Below are 17,841 nucleotides of genomic sequence, written 5' to 3'. Positions count from 1 at the left end.
TTAGTATGACTATTCTGAAATACTCCTAGGATTACAGGTGATTTTTTATTATTTACTCTTTTACTCATTTTCCAAGACCTTCTACATTGCCAGAGTAAAACAGCAAGAATGGTGGCAACCAATATTCACTAAATGCTTACACCACAAAGTAATAGTGCCACCCATCTGTATTCTTATTAAATACCCACAAAATCCAGTGAAGTATATACATCATTATTATCTCCCTTGGAAAATGAGAAAACTGGGACATAATGCTAGAGAACATAAAGCCAAGATAATAACCCAACCAGGCAGGGTGACTCCAGAGTTTACACTAAGTTAAAGCACCTCCCCCAAAATACCCCTGATCATTACTAAAGAATACCATAGAAAATAAGCAGATGTGAGTAAGCAATTAACAGAGAATATACTCGTAGGCAAGTAAGTGCAAAGTCCAAACTCTTTAGTTAATAAATTTTTAACCCCCTAAATTAGCAAACCTTAAAACATGCACATACCTAGAGCTGACACGTAACAAATCATAGGATACATACTGCTGCAAGAGTATAAATCCTCACAAACTTCAGCAGGAAAATTCAAAGTTTTGAAAATGTATATATTCTTTAATCCAGTAACTATATCATCATGGATGTCTAACACACAGCATAATCAATGATGTTGTAATAGCATCGTATGGTGACAGAGCGTAACTACACTTGAAGCAAAAATAACATAATGTACGAACTTGTGAAATAGCTATGCTGTACACTTGAAATTAACAAAATACTGTGCGTCAATTATACTTCAATTTTTTAAAAAAAGCAAAGTCGGGATCCCTGGGTGGCACAGAGGTTTGGCGCCTGCCTTTGGCCCAGGGCGCGATCCTGGAGACCCGGGATCGAATCCCACGTCGGGCTTCCGATGCATGGAGCCTGCTTCTCTCTCTGCCTGTGTCTCTGCCCCCCCCCCCTCTCTGTGACTATCATGAATAAATAAATAAAATCTTTAAAAAAAAAAAAAAAGCAAAGTCTATCCAAAAACAAATAAAAGCTTATTTAAACAAATTAACTCAGGTCCATATAACAGAATATTGTATGGTCGCTAAAAATGGTACTACGTTCCACAAATGCTGTTTGAGACAACTGGATTTTCACAAGAATGAAAAATGAACATGAACTCCTACCTCACACCATATAAAAAATTAACTCAAAAAAATAGAACAACTTAAACATGAACTAAAATCATAAAACACTTAGAAGAAAACACAGACGTAAATTTTCATCACCTTGGATTTGGCAGTGGATACTTAGCTATAAATACCAAAAGTACAAGTAACAAAACAAAAATGGATAAACTGAACTTCATCAAAATTAAAGACTTTAAAACTTTAAAACATCAAGGACAATATCAAAAAAATGAAAAAAAAAAAAAAAAGAAAACACAAGCTATACAATGGGAGAAGTTATTTGTAAACAACGTATCTGTAAGGGATTAATATCCAGAATATATAAAAAACAAGTCTTACAAATAAAAAAATAAAGAGATACCATTTCACACCTACTGTCTATAATCAAGAGAAAAGTAACAACTGGTACATATTGGAACCTTCATGCATTGCTGCTAGTAATGTAAAATGATGTAGCTACTACTAAATTTGGTGGTTCCTCAAAAAATTAAACAGAATTATGTGACCCAGCAATTCCACTCTTAGGTATATACCCAAAACAATTAAAACAGAGACTCAGAAAGATACTTCTATACCAGTGCTCAATGCAATATTATTCACAATAACCAAAAGGTGTTAAACAACCCAAGTGTCTATCAACAGGTAAACAAAATGTGGTATATACATACAAAAGATATTATTCAGGGACAGAAAGAAGTGCTGACACCCAGTATAGAGGAACCCTGAAAATACTATGCTAAGTAAAATAAGCAAAACAGAAAAAGGCAAATACTGTATGACTTCACTTAGGTTACCAAGAGCTAGAAGAGAGGGAAATGGGAGTCCTTGCTTAATGGGTATAAAGTTTCTGTTTGGGATGATGAAAAAATCTGTAAAGATAGCAACACATCACTATAAAGGTAATTAATGCCACTGAACTGAATATTAAAAAATGGTTTAAAATGGCAAATTTTATGTATCTTAACCACAAAAAAGTGGAGGAAAAAAGATTAGCTACTAAAGAAGTTTGAGTTATAGGTCTATATTTATTAACATAGAGATTTATGATGTATTGCTGTGTGAATAAAGCAAGCTACAATAAATTTATCACACATCATGGCATTTCTGTAAAAACATTTAAATAGGGCAGCCTGGGTGGCTCAGTGGTTTAGCGCCACCTTCAGCCCAGGGTGAGTCTCCTGGCATGGAGCCTGCTTCTCCCTCTGCCTGTGTCTCTGCCTCTCTGTGTCTGTGTGTCTCGTGAATAAATAAGTTTATCTTAAAAAACAAAAAAACGTTTAAATATATACACACACAGGAAGGCTACACAAAAATATTATATCCAGGTAGAAGGACTGCAGGTGACATTTTTGCTTGCATTGCACTTTCTAACTTTTCTACAATGAAAATTCCTTGTTAAGAAAAAACTGGAAAATTGGAAATGGACTAAAAAACAGACTAAGCATGAAAAGCATGACAAAAGAGGTATAAATATGGAAAATGAATAATAAACAGCTAGAATAAAGTCAGTGAGGATGAGTACCAGGCATGTCTAAGAAATGACGAATAGTTTGAGAAAAGGCAGAAATGGCAAAGATTCCTAGAATACTTCATTTTAATTATGAGGAAACAGCAATAGTTAAGTGGTCTGTGCAGACTTTAGCAGATACCGGCAAATCCTGAACTAAAAAAAGCAAGACCTAAACTAAAAAGGCAAGACCCAGTCTCCGGTAATTTGGCAACTTAGATACTGGTCTTAAATCCAAGGCTAGAGTTTAGACTACGCACACAGGGTTAAGGGAAAGGAATTCATCGAGGTTAGGTCTTGGCTGCTGAATGAGATGACTATAATAGGTTAAGTTGTTTTTTGTTTTGTTTTAGGATTTTATTTATTTATTCACAGAGAGAGAGGAAGAGACGTAGGCAGAGGGAAAAGCAGGCTCCATGTAGGGAGTCTGATGTAGGACTCAATCCCGGGACTCCAGGAACATGCCCTGGGCTGAAGGCAGGTGCTAAACCGCTGAGCCACTCAGGCGTCCCTAAAAAAGGTTAAATTTTACAGGAAAAGCAATTAAACTTAGTAAGAAAATTAGTGAACTAATCTAGATTAGCACCACAGAAAAAGGGATACAGAAGTAAAAAGACTTTAGCACTCAAATGAAACTGTTTTTTTATCCATAAAAATTGAGATGTTACACTCAAGTTGTTAGAACTGGCCCCTTAGTCATTAACAGAAATACTGAGGTTGCAGCTACCTGAAGGTACTGATCAAAGCTACTGACGTAGGGTAAATAACCAATAAAATGTAAAGGGTCAAGGACGGCAAAACTTTTGAAAAAACTGTAACATTCTTGTGGAAAGTTCTATGGCCTTACAACCACATCTCCACCTGTCAACTTTTATAGGAATCAGGGTGAACTAGGGTAATAAAAGGATTACTCACTGGTTTCCAAATTCTGATGCTACAAAAAGGAAGCCTGTTTTAAGCACACACATGGCAGCAGCAACAGGCACAGTATCAAAGTACTTGAGCCGGATCTCAGTAACCTGGAAGGGGGGGAAAAATATTCTAGCATGTAGGCCAAGTGAAGCTAGGTCACAGAAGGTAGCCAGTATTTTAAGATAGACAGCATAAACAGAATAGCAAATAAAATATCATCCTTAGTATCTAAACCCAGGGTTAGCAAACTAAGACCCAAGATCAGCCATGCCTAATGTTTACATACTTCCTACAGCTACTTCAGTGCCACAACAGCAAAGCTGTATAGTTGAGTCAGAGATTATATGGCCCATAAAAGCTGAAAATGTTTACTATTAGGCCTTCACAAAAAAAAATTCTGCCAACTCCTGAGCTAAATAGATATCTAAAAAATTACTCAGTTGTTCAGAGTTCCTCCATAGGACAAAAACAGTAACAGTGTCATTACCAGTTTTCATTAGACAAGCAGAGTCTTCTCTTGTTACTCACTAGAAGAGGCACTACTCGGTCTCATTCATGAGACTACTAGACCAGAAATCTGTTAACCAAATGAGAAAATCTACATTCGATATACCAGTTCCAAATTTTATTTTATTTTTTAGTTCCAAATTTTAAAAGCTTTAAACACCTTAGACAACCACTCTTTAAGGCACTGTTTCCATTTTATTAACTTGTGAAGTATTAATTGTCCTATCTCAGAGTAGTTTCAATGAACAAATGGTTTATAAAACCACTTTGTGAACCTTAAATGTACACTTAAGTTTTTGAAATAAGGCTACTTAAATATATCAAAATCAGAATACCATAGGACATTTTATCAAACCAGACTAAACCTAATAAAAGTGTTTTTTCATGTTTTCCTTCTCTATCCATGGTCTGCTTACCATATCTTCATCTGTCTCCAAAGTGATCTTGAAAATATCGCCCTGCTCAGTTTGGGCCAAAAAGAAGAACATCGATTTGGTCTTATGGGTGGCAGAGCAAACAAAAATCATTCCTCTTTCAGGGTCATCCAGGTCATTCTAGAAGTCAAACACAGAACCAACAATTTAGAAAGGAGTTCTTCTTATTTAGGGAATGTAGCACCTTACCAATATGGATATACATGTTGCCCAAGGCCTAGAAGTACCTGCCACCTCTCTCTCTTTTTTTTTTTTTTTTTACCTGCCACCTCTCTATACAAGCTTTGACCCAGAGCAGCTAGTCAGCCAAAAATAAAACACAATGGCCAAAAATGCTTGTCTACTGTAAATGTGACAAAGCCTATGTACAAAAAAACAGCCACAATTTCACTGTACATTCTCATCAAATGAGTAAGACAAAAAACTTTCTCTAGAGAAAAATGTCAAAGACATGAAATTGAAAGTTATCGTTTCAGACTATGAAAAAAACTCTTACACGTCCATCCAAATTATCCTTCATTAGCCCTTTTCCATATCAACTTCCTTGATTCCTCCAAGGGAGTTTCTTGACTATGATGTTGGGTTTTTGTTTTATGTTTCCAACATTTTGTATTTCTCTCACTGACTCAGCTCTTCAAGGGCAAAACATGTTTTATACATTTCTGTAGTCCCAAAGCCACCTACAGTGCCTGGCAGTTAGGCGCTCAATAAATGTCTGATCAACCAAATCGAATTACTTCCCACACACTTTACCAAGAATTTATTTAATAGATTCCTTCTCAAATTTTCTAAAATTTATGGAATCTTACCCAGGTTATCATATTAGTTCAACTAAGTAAGACCTAAAAGATTTAACCCCAGGACCTATAAATTAATATTAAAAAGATAGAAAACTAGGGGTGAAAGGAGAGACTGAAGGAGCAGAGATGAAATGAGATTAGCTGAAGCTGGATACTCAGCTCATTACATTCTACTTTTGCATATGCTTAATAATCTCCACAGTAAACTGTTAAGATTAATATCAATAAAATTTAAAAAATCAATAAAATACCATTTTCAACCACCAATGTAGTAACTGAACTGAGGAAAAGCACTATGTGAAAAGATGCTGGATAAAGATTATTTACCATCTCAAAATTCACCATCTCCTTCCACACCAATTATAAAAAGGAAAAGGTACCTTCATGATTAAGCAGCACCGGCAGGCACTACCTTTTAACATAAGTGATTAATTTAACATCACCAACAAGTCAACCCAACATTATGTGCTCCTAATGTGATAAAATAGGAAATATGTCACCACTTATGTAATGATTCTATCAAAAATATTAACATGAAAAAAAAATTAACATGGATATAATCATAAGGAAAAACATGATGGGACAAATTTCATGACAATTAGCCTAGACTCTTCAAAAAAAAGTCAATAAAAGACCAAAAGCAGGGCAGCCCCGGTGGCTCAGTGGTTTAGCGCCACCTGCAGCCCAGGGCGTGATCCTGGAGACCCAGGATCGAGTCCCACGTCGGGCTCCCTGCACGGAGCCTGATTCTCCCTCTGCCTGTGTCTCTGCCTCTCTCTCTCTGTGTGTCTCTCATGAATAAATAAATTTTTAAAAATCTTTAAAAAAAAAAAGACCAAAAGCAAAGGTGAGACAAAATATTCTAAAGAACAAAAAAGAACAGTAAAACAGTGAAAGAACAGTTAAACTGTCGTGATGACTGTAACTTATATTCAAACGGTTTGTCTAAAAAAGCATATAGCTATGTCATAAGAAAAAAAAGCCAAATGCAGTAAAACATTAAATTGGTCAATCTTTGTTTTTTTTTTTAAATTCATGATAGAGAGAGAGAGAGAGAGAGGCAGAGACACAGGAGGAGGGAGAAGCAGGCTCCATTGCAGGAGCCTGACACGGGACGCGATCCGGGACTCCAGGATCGCACCCTGGGCCAAAGGCAGGCGCTAAACCGGTGAGCCACCCATCAATCTTTTTTCTGAATGTAAAACGCCAACAGGAATTCACTGTTCTGTTCTTTAAAATTTCCTGTATGTTGGAATGGGGTGAAAAAGACAAACAATGGAAAATACCTCCAATAAATATGTCTGGTTTTTCAAACTAGCAACTTGCAGGAATTTCAAACTGATCATCCAGAGATTCTTCTAAAATGGAAACTGTTTTTAATTTCCTTTCTCAAAGAATTTATTTTGCTTTTACTAAAATACCAGCTTTATTAAAAAGATTTACAAAGAAACTAAAACCTCACAACAGGGAAGGGAGAAGAAATGTGTGGGAAATATCAGAAAGGGAGACAGAACATAAAGACTGCTAACTCTGGGAAACGAACTAGGGGTGGTAGAAGGGGAGGAGGGCGGGGGGTGGGAGTGAATGGGTGACGGGCACTGGGTGTTATTCTGTATGTTAGTAAATTGAACACCAATAAAAAAAAAAAAATAAAAAAAAATAAAAAAAATAAAACCTCACAACAAATAAACTAAGACACTATATCGTAATTACAAAAAAAAAAAGAAACTTCACAAACACCATATCTTTCCTTATGGCAAAGATTTTTACCCGTCTCCTGGGAATTGGACAGCGGATATCCGGTTGGTCACCAAAGTTCTTGTAGGTGATATAGTTTTCAGAGCAGATTAGCACTCCACTTGGACCATCTGACCCTCCAGGAACTATCAGAAAAAAACTTAGCAATGATTTAACATAACCATGATTTACAATTAATCTTTCAATTCCTTCTCCTTTTTAGCACAATTTGAATGAAGGTTTAAGTGCCTGAGACTGAGAAACATTCAAAGTATTTCTTTTCCCTGATACTAGCATAACACAAGGATGAGCACAGTTCAGGTGCTCTTAGCCTGTCCAGATGTCTGAGAATCCATCTAAAATAAAATGTTTAGCTCCGAGCCCAAAACTCAGTTCTCATCTTTAGCCCTATAACCCAACTGCATATTGGAAACTCTTACAATGATATTCCACAGCAGCTTAAAAATACATTGTACTCATAAACAAATTCAAGTTCCTTCCCAAATCTGTTCTACCTCCTGGGTCCTCCATCTCAAAGAACACGACTATCAACCAACAGACCAAACCAAAAACCTGGGTGTCACTCCTCAAGTCTCTCCCGCTTCACAGCTCTATTGATTTTAACTCCTTTGCAGTGCTCATGCTGCCAACCTTTTGGGTTAGTGAAACAGCTTCCTAATCTGGCTTATAGTCTTATCCTCTATTCAATTAAACAAAATGTAAGCAAGTAATGTTTCTAAAATGTTCATCTTTAGCAAGTTATTATTCCGCTGCTTAAAATCCTTCAGAAACAAAAAGAGTAACAACAAAATCTTTCAGTAGTTACCTCCCCACCACAACCTCTACCCAGCCTGTTAGGTCTATCAATCCAATCACAATCAGCTTCCAGTTCTTTGAATGAACCATATTCTTTCTTTGCACACAACAAAATGTTGAACAAATGAAGCCCTTGTCAATGAAATATAGGTAATATTACAGCAAGTAATGTAATGTGTAATGTTTAATATATGGCTGCTTTCTAAGGTTTAATACTCAAAGACAAGTGCTATCTTATTCTCCAAAATCCTCCCTCCTAAAGACAGATTTCACTTTAGACATCAATCGAAGTACAAATGACTCCACATAAAAAGGATCACTGTCTTCCCCATGCCTGCTGAAACCTAGAGTACAAGTAGTCATTTCCTTTAGTCTTTTTATATAATGAATAAAATTGATACGGATTTTTTTTTTAAGATTCCATTTTTAAGGGCAGCCCAGGTAGGCTCAGCGGTTTAGTGCTGCCTTCAGCCCAGGGCCTGATCCTAGAGACCCGGGATCAAGTCCCACGTCAGTCTCCCTGCATGGAGCCTGTTTCTCCCTTCTGCCTGTGTCTCTGCCTCTCTCTCTGTCTCTCATGAATAAATAAAATCTTAAAAAAATAATTAAAAAAAATTTTACTTCCATTTTTAAGTAATCTCTACACTCAATGTGGAACTGGAACTTACAACCTGAGATCCAGGGCAGCCTGGGTGGCTCCGCGGTTTAGCGCCTGCCTTCACGCCCAGGTCGTGATCCCGGGGTCATTGGATGAGTCTCACATCGGGCTCCCTGCATGGAGCCTGTTCTTCCCTCTGCCTGTGTCTCTGCCTCCCCCCCCCCCCCCCCCCCCCCCGTGTCTCTCATGGATAAATAAATAAAATCTTTAAAAAAAAAAAACGAGATCCAAGAGTCACATACTCCAATGACTGAGCCAAGCAGAAGCCCCGGATACTGATTTTCTAACTGTGAACATCTCTGAACTCCTACAAAAATCTTACTTAGCTATGATCATTTAAAGTTGATTTCAATTTCCTAAGATTTCAGGTTTTGTTATTTATAACCATAAACTAGCATACAGAATTCCTTTTGTTACTAATCTTTCTCAGTTTTGATACTTAAGTTATATTAGGCTCATAAAGTGGTATGATAGCTTTAATTTTTTCCTAATCTCTAAAGAAATTTAAGGTCCCTGAAAATTCTGGACCTTAAATGTTTTGGGAAAGATTTTTGACTACTGCTCCAATTTCTTTAATGGATGCTGGTCTATTCAGGTTCTTCATTTCTTAGAGTCAATTTGGGAACAATTTTCAAAAATATTCCTATTTCACCTAAGTTTTCAAATTCAGACATAATACAGTTTTATCTTGTTGATTTGTCCATTTCATTTGTCTTTTTAAAGATTTGTTTTAATTTTCTTAATGACAGTGACTATCTATAATAAAAATATCAGAGCACTCAGTAGTAGTCAATATTCCAAGCTGAGTACTTTCCCCATCCTTTCTTCCTTTGCCTCTATCATAAGATAAAAGTCAACCATTCCATGAACTTCTAACTTCACCAAACAGACAAGATACTTATTAGACTTACTAGAAATAGATTATAGTTTCCAAATCCCATTAAGTAAACTCTCCTAGGTTTGCATATAAAATGAGCCAAATAAAAAGATACAAAACAGCTCTGAGAAAAAAAAGTACCTGTAATAAGAAAGTTGCCATGTTCCTCCAAAGGTTCACTGTACTTTCGGACCACATGATTTAAACCAAGGTCTAATTCATAGAAGGTAAGCGTCTGCTGGGTATTAGCTGCTGCTTCCCCTGTTGGATCATTGTCTGCTTCCTATAGAGAAGTACATTAGCAAAAAAAGGCATCAGGATTCCTCCATTTTACAAATGGGGAAGCAAAGGTCCTCAACAGTTTACCAAAGCTCACACTACTAGACAATGGCAGAACTCGAACAAGAAACTGGGTCCCCTATTTTGGGGACTAGGGTTCCCTCTACTCAAGGCTACTGCATTCCAGTAAAGGCAAAAATGGTATGCCTCACCTTTCACTATCTCCCTGCAAAAAAATACCCCACATACAGTTTCACTTCCTTTTTCAAACCGCTGTTTCCCATAAATACCGTTTTTAGGATGACTGTTCAAATCAAGGTAAAGTGCTATTATATCGTTAGGTAAGCTGTGAAACATCCCAAAAAATCTTATTAGTAAGACATTTGGAAAACAAAAGCTGTAAGACATCAACAATGAAGAAAACAATCATTAAAGCACTGAGATGAATGGAAGAAACCTAAAGGGGATGTAGGGGGAGAGGGAGGGAGAGAGTGAGAGAAAGAGAGGATGGAGTCAATGAGTCCCCATTACCTCATAATCCATTTCCAGACAAGCAAACATTGGATTTTCAAATCCCACATCTACTCCGACCACATGATATACTAAAGTGTTCGCTTTGTGGGCCTCTAGAGGGGATGAAATGGTAAGCCGGGCTGCAGCATCTCTGTTCAAGATATATACCAATTTCTGTTTTTCAATGGCACCTATACATAAAAGAGACAAAACAAATAAAATTTCCAGAAGATAAAAGGACTTACAGAACAGCCAGAGTCACACCACAATTATTTCTTTAAAATCATTAACATCCAAAAAAAAAAAAAAAAAAAAAAAAATCATTAACATCCAGCACTAACTCTACAAGTGTATTAACTTAGAGGATCTTGGAATTAGTAAAATAAACAACAGAATTTCCTAATAGGGATCTCAATATCCCACTAACTCTTCATAATTTTTCAGCATCCCCTAGATTTAATGATACTGGAAACAATAATTCGTAAAATTGACAGCTTTATTCTCTGAACTTCGATCTAATGATTTTGTCACTTGCCAGAGTTGCCTTCCAGAGGCCTGATCAGATACACAGAATTTCCTTCAAAAGATTTATCAGAGAAGAGACATGAATGTGAATCATCACTTCAGGCTAATGAAAGCAACCATATTCACTGCCTAATTATATAAAATCATTTCATTGTAGGCTTTCTGCTATACATATAGAAATGAAAAAAAAAACACCTTATCCAACCAGACAATAGAAAAGGTGTGTTAAGACGACTTTCCCCATTGTTTTAAAAGGAAAAGTAACTTTAAACCATGGCATTAATCCAAATATTGTGCAAACTTTACCCAGGTAAGGAATTTATTGGCACAATGCCAAGACCACAGCACTGTTACCCTAAACTGAGCATCTGTAAGAGTCAGAAGTACACTCAATAGAGCAAGTTACTCACTAATCATAACAGCTCGCCCTTTGGGATCCACAGCTAAGAACTGTCCAGGAACAATGCGGCGGCATCCACTCTTGCCAAAGGTTTCTTGGTGAATTTTCTCAAACATATTCTTAGATGGCTGGTATTCCAGGATAACTATCCGACCTGAGTCACTGCCAACCACAATGTAGTCTTTGGTGCCACCCGTTAGCCTAAAGGCCATGAGTGATCTGATAACACCAAATACTTCCACAGTTAGCAGAGTATGTACTTTGCCAGTGTTGGGGTCAGGGCGAAGCAGCTCCAGTATCTTCCCACGGGAAACAACAATTTCCTGTTGTTTGGTTCCTAGATTACCAAAACAATAAAGATCACGAACAATCAGAACTAGTCAAAAATAACCTGGATGGATCAAAATGCCCCTCAAAATAAATGTAAGTAAGTCGGGGGCTCAGTATTTTAAATTTTCTTATTCTATTTCATTCCCACGATTGATAGGATTTAACAAAAGTGGTATCAAAGAAAAAACTTTTAAAAATGGTCAACATAGTTCTTTAAAAAACATTTAGTTTTTCTAAAATGTCATTAATCCGCATAATTAGGAGATGTATACAAATGGTATTAACATATAATGTTTAGCTTCGTAAAATTAAGTATTTCCAAAGGCTCTTTCTAGCTCATCTTTAAGGCTATTGTTCTAGAAAATCATTTTAACTTTTTGTGCAATTTGATGGATTATTTCAAACAACTTTTAAAGCTGTTATGTAAAATATATAATTTACTTCTAAAGTCAGTCCTAAGAAAGTTCACTTGCCTTCATAACCATTATTGATACTTCTAAATGCTTAATAGCCAATTTTCCCCCATCTCTCCCTGTTTGCTACATAATTCCACTTGGATATGTTGTCATCATCGACTTTTAACTGGTTTAAAATAACTAAATTCCTTCTTCCCAAACTCCCTCTCTAGTCCCAACTAACCTGCTATCAATGTTACTATCATTTTCTCTGCTGCCCAGGCTGGAAATTCATATTCTTCTCGATCTGTCCCCACTTTCCTAGTACAGGTCTTTACTACCTAATGTCTAAATGCCTTCCAAGCCTATCAGATATCCCACTCTTATCCATCCCAATCCATTCTCACTTGCTCAAGGCCACTACTTATCAGGTCACCTTCCCAATGGTCCCCTCAGAATCAAATAAGATCAAGTACTTCAAATGGCTTTGGAGACTGTAAAGCATTATATAAATGATGTTGTCTGATGAATTAAGATACTTTCTCTATAATTTATTTCAGGAAAAAAGTTTGAATTTGGAAATGGAATCTGAAGCATGAAACTATTTAATCTTGAACATGTTTAATTCAGAAAGACAGTAACTAGAAATCTTACCAGAAAAGTTGCCATGAATGGCAAAGCTGATGCCTGTGGCTCGCTGCAAGGTCAAGTTGTATAGAAACATGATGGGAGCAGCACCGAGGTACTCACAACTCCACAATCAGGCCTCAGTTATATTGAGTCAAAATAAGCTAAGAGGACCTAAAAGCAGAAAAATATCAGCCGAGAAACTTACTTTAACAATTATTTTTTTAAGATTTATTTATTTATTCATTCATTCATTCACAAGAGACACAGAGAGAGGCAGACACAGGCAAAGGGAGAAGCAGGCTCCCCACAAGGAGCCCGTTGAGGGACCGGATCCCAGAACTCCAGGATCACAACCCAAGCCAAAGGCAGACACTCAACCACTGAGCAACCCAGGCGTCCAACAGATGTTTCTATATAGGAACTTCAGGGTGAAGGCAGAACCCAGAGTAAGGCTTACTGACTAACAACAGATTTATAACTAGGAAGTATTCTATATACCAGGGACTATGCTGTATACTTTGCCTCTATTCCCTCAAGGAACCTATAAATAACTCATTATTATACTAATTATATAGATGAAAAAATTAAGAAATTAAATCACCTGTCAAATTAATAACAAGCGGTAAAATCTTAGGATTTGTACCAGTATTCATTCTTTATGATTTACTTGACATAGGGCAGCCCCGGTGGCCCGGAGGTTTAGCCCCGCCTTCGGTCTGGGGCGAGATCCTGGAGACCTGGGATCGAGTCCCACATCGGGCTCCTGGCATGGAGCCTGCTTCTCCCTCTGCCTGTGTCTCTGCCTCTCTCTCTCTGTCATGAATAAATAAATAAAATCTTTAAAAAAAAAAAAAAAGATTTACTTGACAGAGAGCGTACACATGCATGCACGCACACACATGCCCATGAACACAGGCAGAGGAAAGAGGGAAAAGCAGGTTCCCCACTGAGCTGATCTTGGGATTGAGCCCAGCACCCTGGATCTCGACCTGAGCAGTAGGCAAACTTAACCAATTGAACGCCCCCAGGCGCTGTACCATTAATAGAACTCTATTTACCTTTACTGTCACAGAAACTAAGGAGCTCTACATGTACCTATGATTGCATAGGCTATACACACATGGTTGAGAATTCTTTAAAAACACAGCAAAAAGCTCCTTCTATCCATTCCCTAGCCATTCAGTTCTCCTCCCCAAGAAAATCAATTTTATTTAGTTATATGTCCTTCCAGATATTTTCACAAAAATATGTTAACACTAATACTTTTTAACTAGTGCTTGAATACTACATATTATAGGCTCCCTCATATTATCCTGCAACTTACTTTTTATTACTTTACTTTGAAGATAGCAACAAAGAGCTTTCTCATTTTCGTTTTCCAGCCATGGAGTACTTCACTGAATTTAGCCAATACCCTACTGATAATCATTTAGGTTCCCAATCTCACTATTATGAATACTGCTGCAAAGAAAATCTCTCAATTGGGGCACCTGGCTGGCTCAGTTGGAGGAGTGTGCAACTCTTGATCTCAGGGTGGTGAGTTTGATCACAGACGAGGTGTAGAGATTAAGAAAGAAAAAAAACTGTCATTTTTTTGGTAAGATTTTATTTATTCATGAGAGACACAGAGAAGCAGAGACATAGGTAGAGGGAAAAGAAGCAGGCTTCTCGCAGGAAGCCCAATGCAAGACTCGATCCCCCAACCCAGGATGACATCCCGAGCCGAAGGCAGATGCCCAACCGCTGAGCCACCCGGGTGTCCCTTTAATTTTAAGTAGGTTCCATGCCCAGCATGGAGCCCAACACAGGGCTTGAACTCATGACCCTGAGATCAAGATCTAAGCTGAGATCAAGAATTGGACACTTAATGACTGAGCCACCCAAGTGCCCCAATAAACTTAAAAAGAAGAGAGAGAAATAAAACCCCTCCTATATAGATCATTTATACATGTATGACTATATATTTATATATATATTTTTTTTTTTTTAGGACCTTATTTACTTATACATGAGAGTCACAGAGAGGTACAGACACAGGCAGAGGGAGAAGCGGGCTCCCTGTGGGGAGCCTGATGCAGGACTTGATCCCAGGACCCCGGGAACACGACCTGAACCAAAGGCAGACCACTGAGCCACCTAGGGTGTCCCTGTATGACTATATCTTTAAGATTAATCCCTAGAAGTGAAATTGCTGGATTGATGGACTCATACATTCGAAATACTGACAAATATTACCAAATTACCTTACAAGGAAATTCTAACAGTCTGTATCCCCAGAAATGCATGAGCCTCTATTGCTGCACAACTAGGCTTTTGCTAATCTAACAGATAAAACTGTTAAGTGTAGTTTCCTTTTGCATCTCTTATCTAGCACAGTATTTGACAATTAGAATTTAAAATTTGCATCTACTCACCATAAAAAAAAAAAAAAAAACTGAAACAAAACTCAATTCCTGCTATTTCAGGAGGCCTCTCCATACAATCACATAAAAGGATTCTTTTCACTAAACAAGACTGTTAAGACTGCAAACTAATGTACCTTTACCATAAAATTACCCAGAACTACAACTATACAATTACTGCCATGAAAGTTATTTTTCAATTAAAGGTCTTGAAAAATCCAAAGTAATCACTGTGTAACTAACACAAAAAAAATGTTCTAAGTGAGAAAAGAGAATTATGAGTGAACAGCTTCATAAATGATAGTCACCTGGGCGCCTGGATGGCTAAGAGGCTGAGTGTCTGCCTTTGGCTCAGGTCATGATTCCAGGGTCCTGGGATCAAGTCCAATATTGGAGCAGGGAGCCTGCTTCTTCCTTGGCCTCTACCTCTCTCTCTCTCTCTCATAAATAAATAAAATCTTTAAAAAATAATAACAGTAATAGTCATCCAGCTTTTGCCCAGCCCAGAAATGGTTAGAAGAGGAAAAGACTGGAGCACCTGGGTGGCTCGCTCAGTAGGTGAAGAGTCTGCCTTTGTCTCAGGTCAAGATCCCAAGGTCCTGGGATCAGGTCTCGCATTGGGCTCCCTGCTCAGAGGGAAGTCTACTTGAGGTTCTCTCTCCCTCTACCCCTCCCCCTCTGCTTGTGCTCTCTCAAATAATAAATAAAATCTTTAAAAATAAAATAAAATAGGGACACTTGGTGGCTCAGCAGTTGAGCATCTGCTCAGGGCGTGATCCTGGAGTCCTGGGATTGAGTCCCATATCGGGCTCCCTGCATGGATCCTGCTTCTCCCTCTGCCTGTGTCTCTCGTGAATAAATAAAGGTAAATAAATAAAATAAAATAGGAAAAGATCAAACCCTCCACTTTGGAAACGGGTCTTGAGAGGTATAAATTTTCCTTCTTGAAATTAAGAAACATCTTTAACTTTATTCTAGAATGGTAGAGATAAAAGAAAAGTTGAGATGAAAAAAGGAGGGCATTTGGAGAAATGACCTACAAAAAGAAAAATTAAGAAAACGCACTGACAGAGACACAGACATACTCGCATCCCTAGCAGTTATACACTCTATAGAAGTTCCAGGGAAAGTTGTTCTCAGGTTAAAATTGAAGAAAAAGAGGCAAAGAATATGTTGTAAGGGCTCTGATTTGCAAAAATAGTTATGTGATCAACTATACTTCAATTAAAAAAAAAAAAAAGGAGGGAATGTGATTCTCAAAGCTAAATTTGTTCTATCACAACCTGCTGCGGTTATAAAATTTCAAACATAATTTCAAAACTGCAGTTATCAACAAGAAAACATAATAAAGCCCTATCATGTCAACATGAACCATGTGGCACGACTGACTAAACTAAAAGAAAGAAATTGCTATTTAGAAAAAGAAAAAGGGGGATCCCTGGGTGGCGCAGCGGTTTGGTGCCTGCCTTTGGCCCAGGGCGCGATCCTGGAGACCCGGGATCGAATCCCACGTCGGGCTCCCGGTGCATGGAGCCTGCTTCTCCCTCTGCCTGTGTCTCTGCCTCTCTCTCTCTCTCTCTCACTGTGTGCCTATCATAAATAAATAAAAATTAAAAAATAAAAATAAAAAATAAATAAAAAAGAAAAAAAGAAAAAGGGTGGCTCAGCGGTTTGGCGCCTTAGGCCCAGGGTGTAATCCTGGAGTCCCAGGATGGAGTCCCACGTCGGGCTCCCTGCATGGAGCCTGCTTCTCCCTCCGCCTGTGTCTCTGCCTCTCTCTCTCTCTCTCTCTCTCTGTGTCTATCATGAATAAATAAATAAAATCTTTAAAAAGAAAAATAAAGAGGAAACCACAGGCCACTTCTGAAGCCCGTAAAAGTTTCCAGCCTACTACTCTTCATTCTCTGTAACTCCTGAAGAACTGCATCTACTTTCCAGTTCCTTTTATAACTGCCGGCATCCATTACAGCCAGAATTCAAACCTACTTGGATTCAGGTTCCTCAGCTATTCTTTTTTTTATCAGGTAATGGGAGAAGTTGCCTTTTGGAGGGAGATCAGCACAAAATCACAAGAACTATATACCAGGAACCCCTAACGGCCAAAACTTGGTAAATATGATTTCCCGGCAATCCTACCTCCTGTCTGTGATCGCCACGAATTGCGCCTCTAATTGCTGCCTCCATCCCCTTTTCCTTGTGCCAAAGGAACGTCATCGCATTCAAACCTCGCGAAGTCTTCCAAACAGATACTACTGTCCCCCACTTTACAAATGAGAAAGCTGAAAATCACTGAAACAGCTGCCCGAGTACCAAAGGACGAATTCAAAAGAGGGTCGGTCTTGGCACCAAAAACGGTTTCCGTTATTTACGCTTTCAACACACTAGATCATTCCACCCTACAGTTGGTGTCGTGTACGTCCATCCCGCCCCTTCCCTCACCTCCCGCAGAGCCTAGGAGCTGGGCAATTTCCAGAAGTCTTATTTTGATCCAAGCTTCGCTCCCACCTTTGAAACGGAAGTGGGAGAGGACTCCTGGAAACCGTTTTCGACCCAAGCGTTCCCCTCTACCTCACCGCTTTGCCGGCACCTTACGGGCCTACCCTGCTTCAAAGACCCGACCAAAGGCTCCGCCAACCCTCCTGCTTGACCGCTCTCTGCCTCCCCGGGTCCGGGGAAGTTTGGAAGCTGCTTCTTTACCCTGCAGCAGGAAGGATGGCGTCGATATCCGACAGATGCTGAGCTCCTTCAAGGCCTAAGCCACCGCCACCTCCAACCAGCCGGCGTCCGCCATTAGCTCTTAAGGCAGGGACCTTCCGGCTGGCGCGCGACGTATAAAAAGTCCCCAACCAGCGCCTGAAGAATATATATATATATATATAATTTTTTTTAATGTTTCTTTCTTCGACTCTACATTGAAAATTAAACATACCTTTTGGCTGTCACTTTTCCCAGGA

The 17,841-nt window shown here is 38.4% G+C and overlaps 1 protein-coding gene and 2 non-coding genes across 4 annotated transcripts in view; all 3 read right to left on the bottom strand.

Annotated features, from left to right (window-relative positions):
- Window positions 1-17,734, bottom strand: part of SF3B3 (splicing factor 3b subunit 3) — a 53,124-nt gene extending 35,390 nt beyond the window's left edge. The window contains exons 1-8 of one of the 2 annotated variants that reach the window (XM_038538355.1): window positions 17,585-17,734; window positions 12,510-12,656; window positions 11,141-11,467; window positions 10,224-10,396; window positions 9,555-9,696; window positions 7,096-7,208; window positions 4,508-4,645; window positions 3,588-3,691 (exon numbers count right to left, since the gene is read on the bottom strand). In XM_038538355.1, the coding sequence (XP_038394283.1) occupies window positions 3,588-3,691; window positions 4,508-4,645; window positions 7,096-7,208; window positions 9,555-9,696; window positions 10,224-10,396; window positions 11,141-11,467; window positions 12,510-12,579 (1,067 nt within the window). In that variant the 5' untranslated portion in view covers window positions 12,580-12,656; window positions 17,585-17,734. Of the gene's footprint in view, window positions 1-3,587; window positions 3,692-4,507; window positions 4,646-7,095; window positions 7,209-9,554; window positions 9,697-10,223; window positions 10,397-11,140; window positions 11,468-12,509; window positions 12,657-17,023; window positions 17,044-17,584 lie in introns of those variants that run through there. The other variant, XM_038538356.1, reaches the window with a different exon arrangement.
- On the bottom strand, window positions 4,921-5,005 carry LOC119872073. The gene has a single exon (XR_005360269.1). It is a non-coding gene; the product is annotated as a small nucleolar RNA SNORD111 (small nucleolar RNA).
- LOC119872072 lies at window positions 10,757-10,836 on the bottom strand. Its single transcript, XR_005360268.1, has one exon. It is a non-coding gene; the product is annotated as a small nucleolar RNA SNORD111 (small nucleolar RNA).
- Window positions 17,735-17,841: the final 107 nt, after the last annotated feature.

The sequence above is a fragment of the Canis lupus genome, chromosome 5 (assembly GCF_011100685.1).
Source record: "Canis lupus familiaris isolate Mischka breed German Shepherd chromosome 5, alternate assembly UU_Cfam_GSD_1.0, whole genome shotgun sequence".
Taxonomy (NCBI): Eukaryota; Metazoa; Chordata; class Mammalia; order Carnivora; family Canidae; genus Canis; species Canis lupus.
This window is presented reverse-complemented; position numbering and strand designations above follow the sequence as displayed.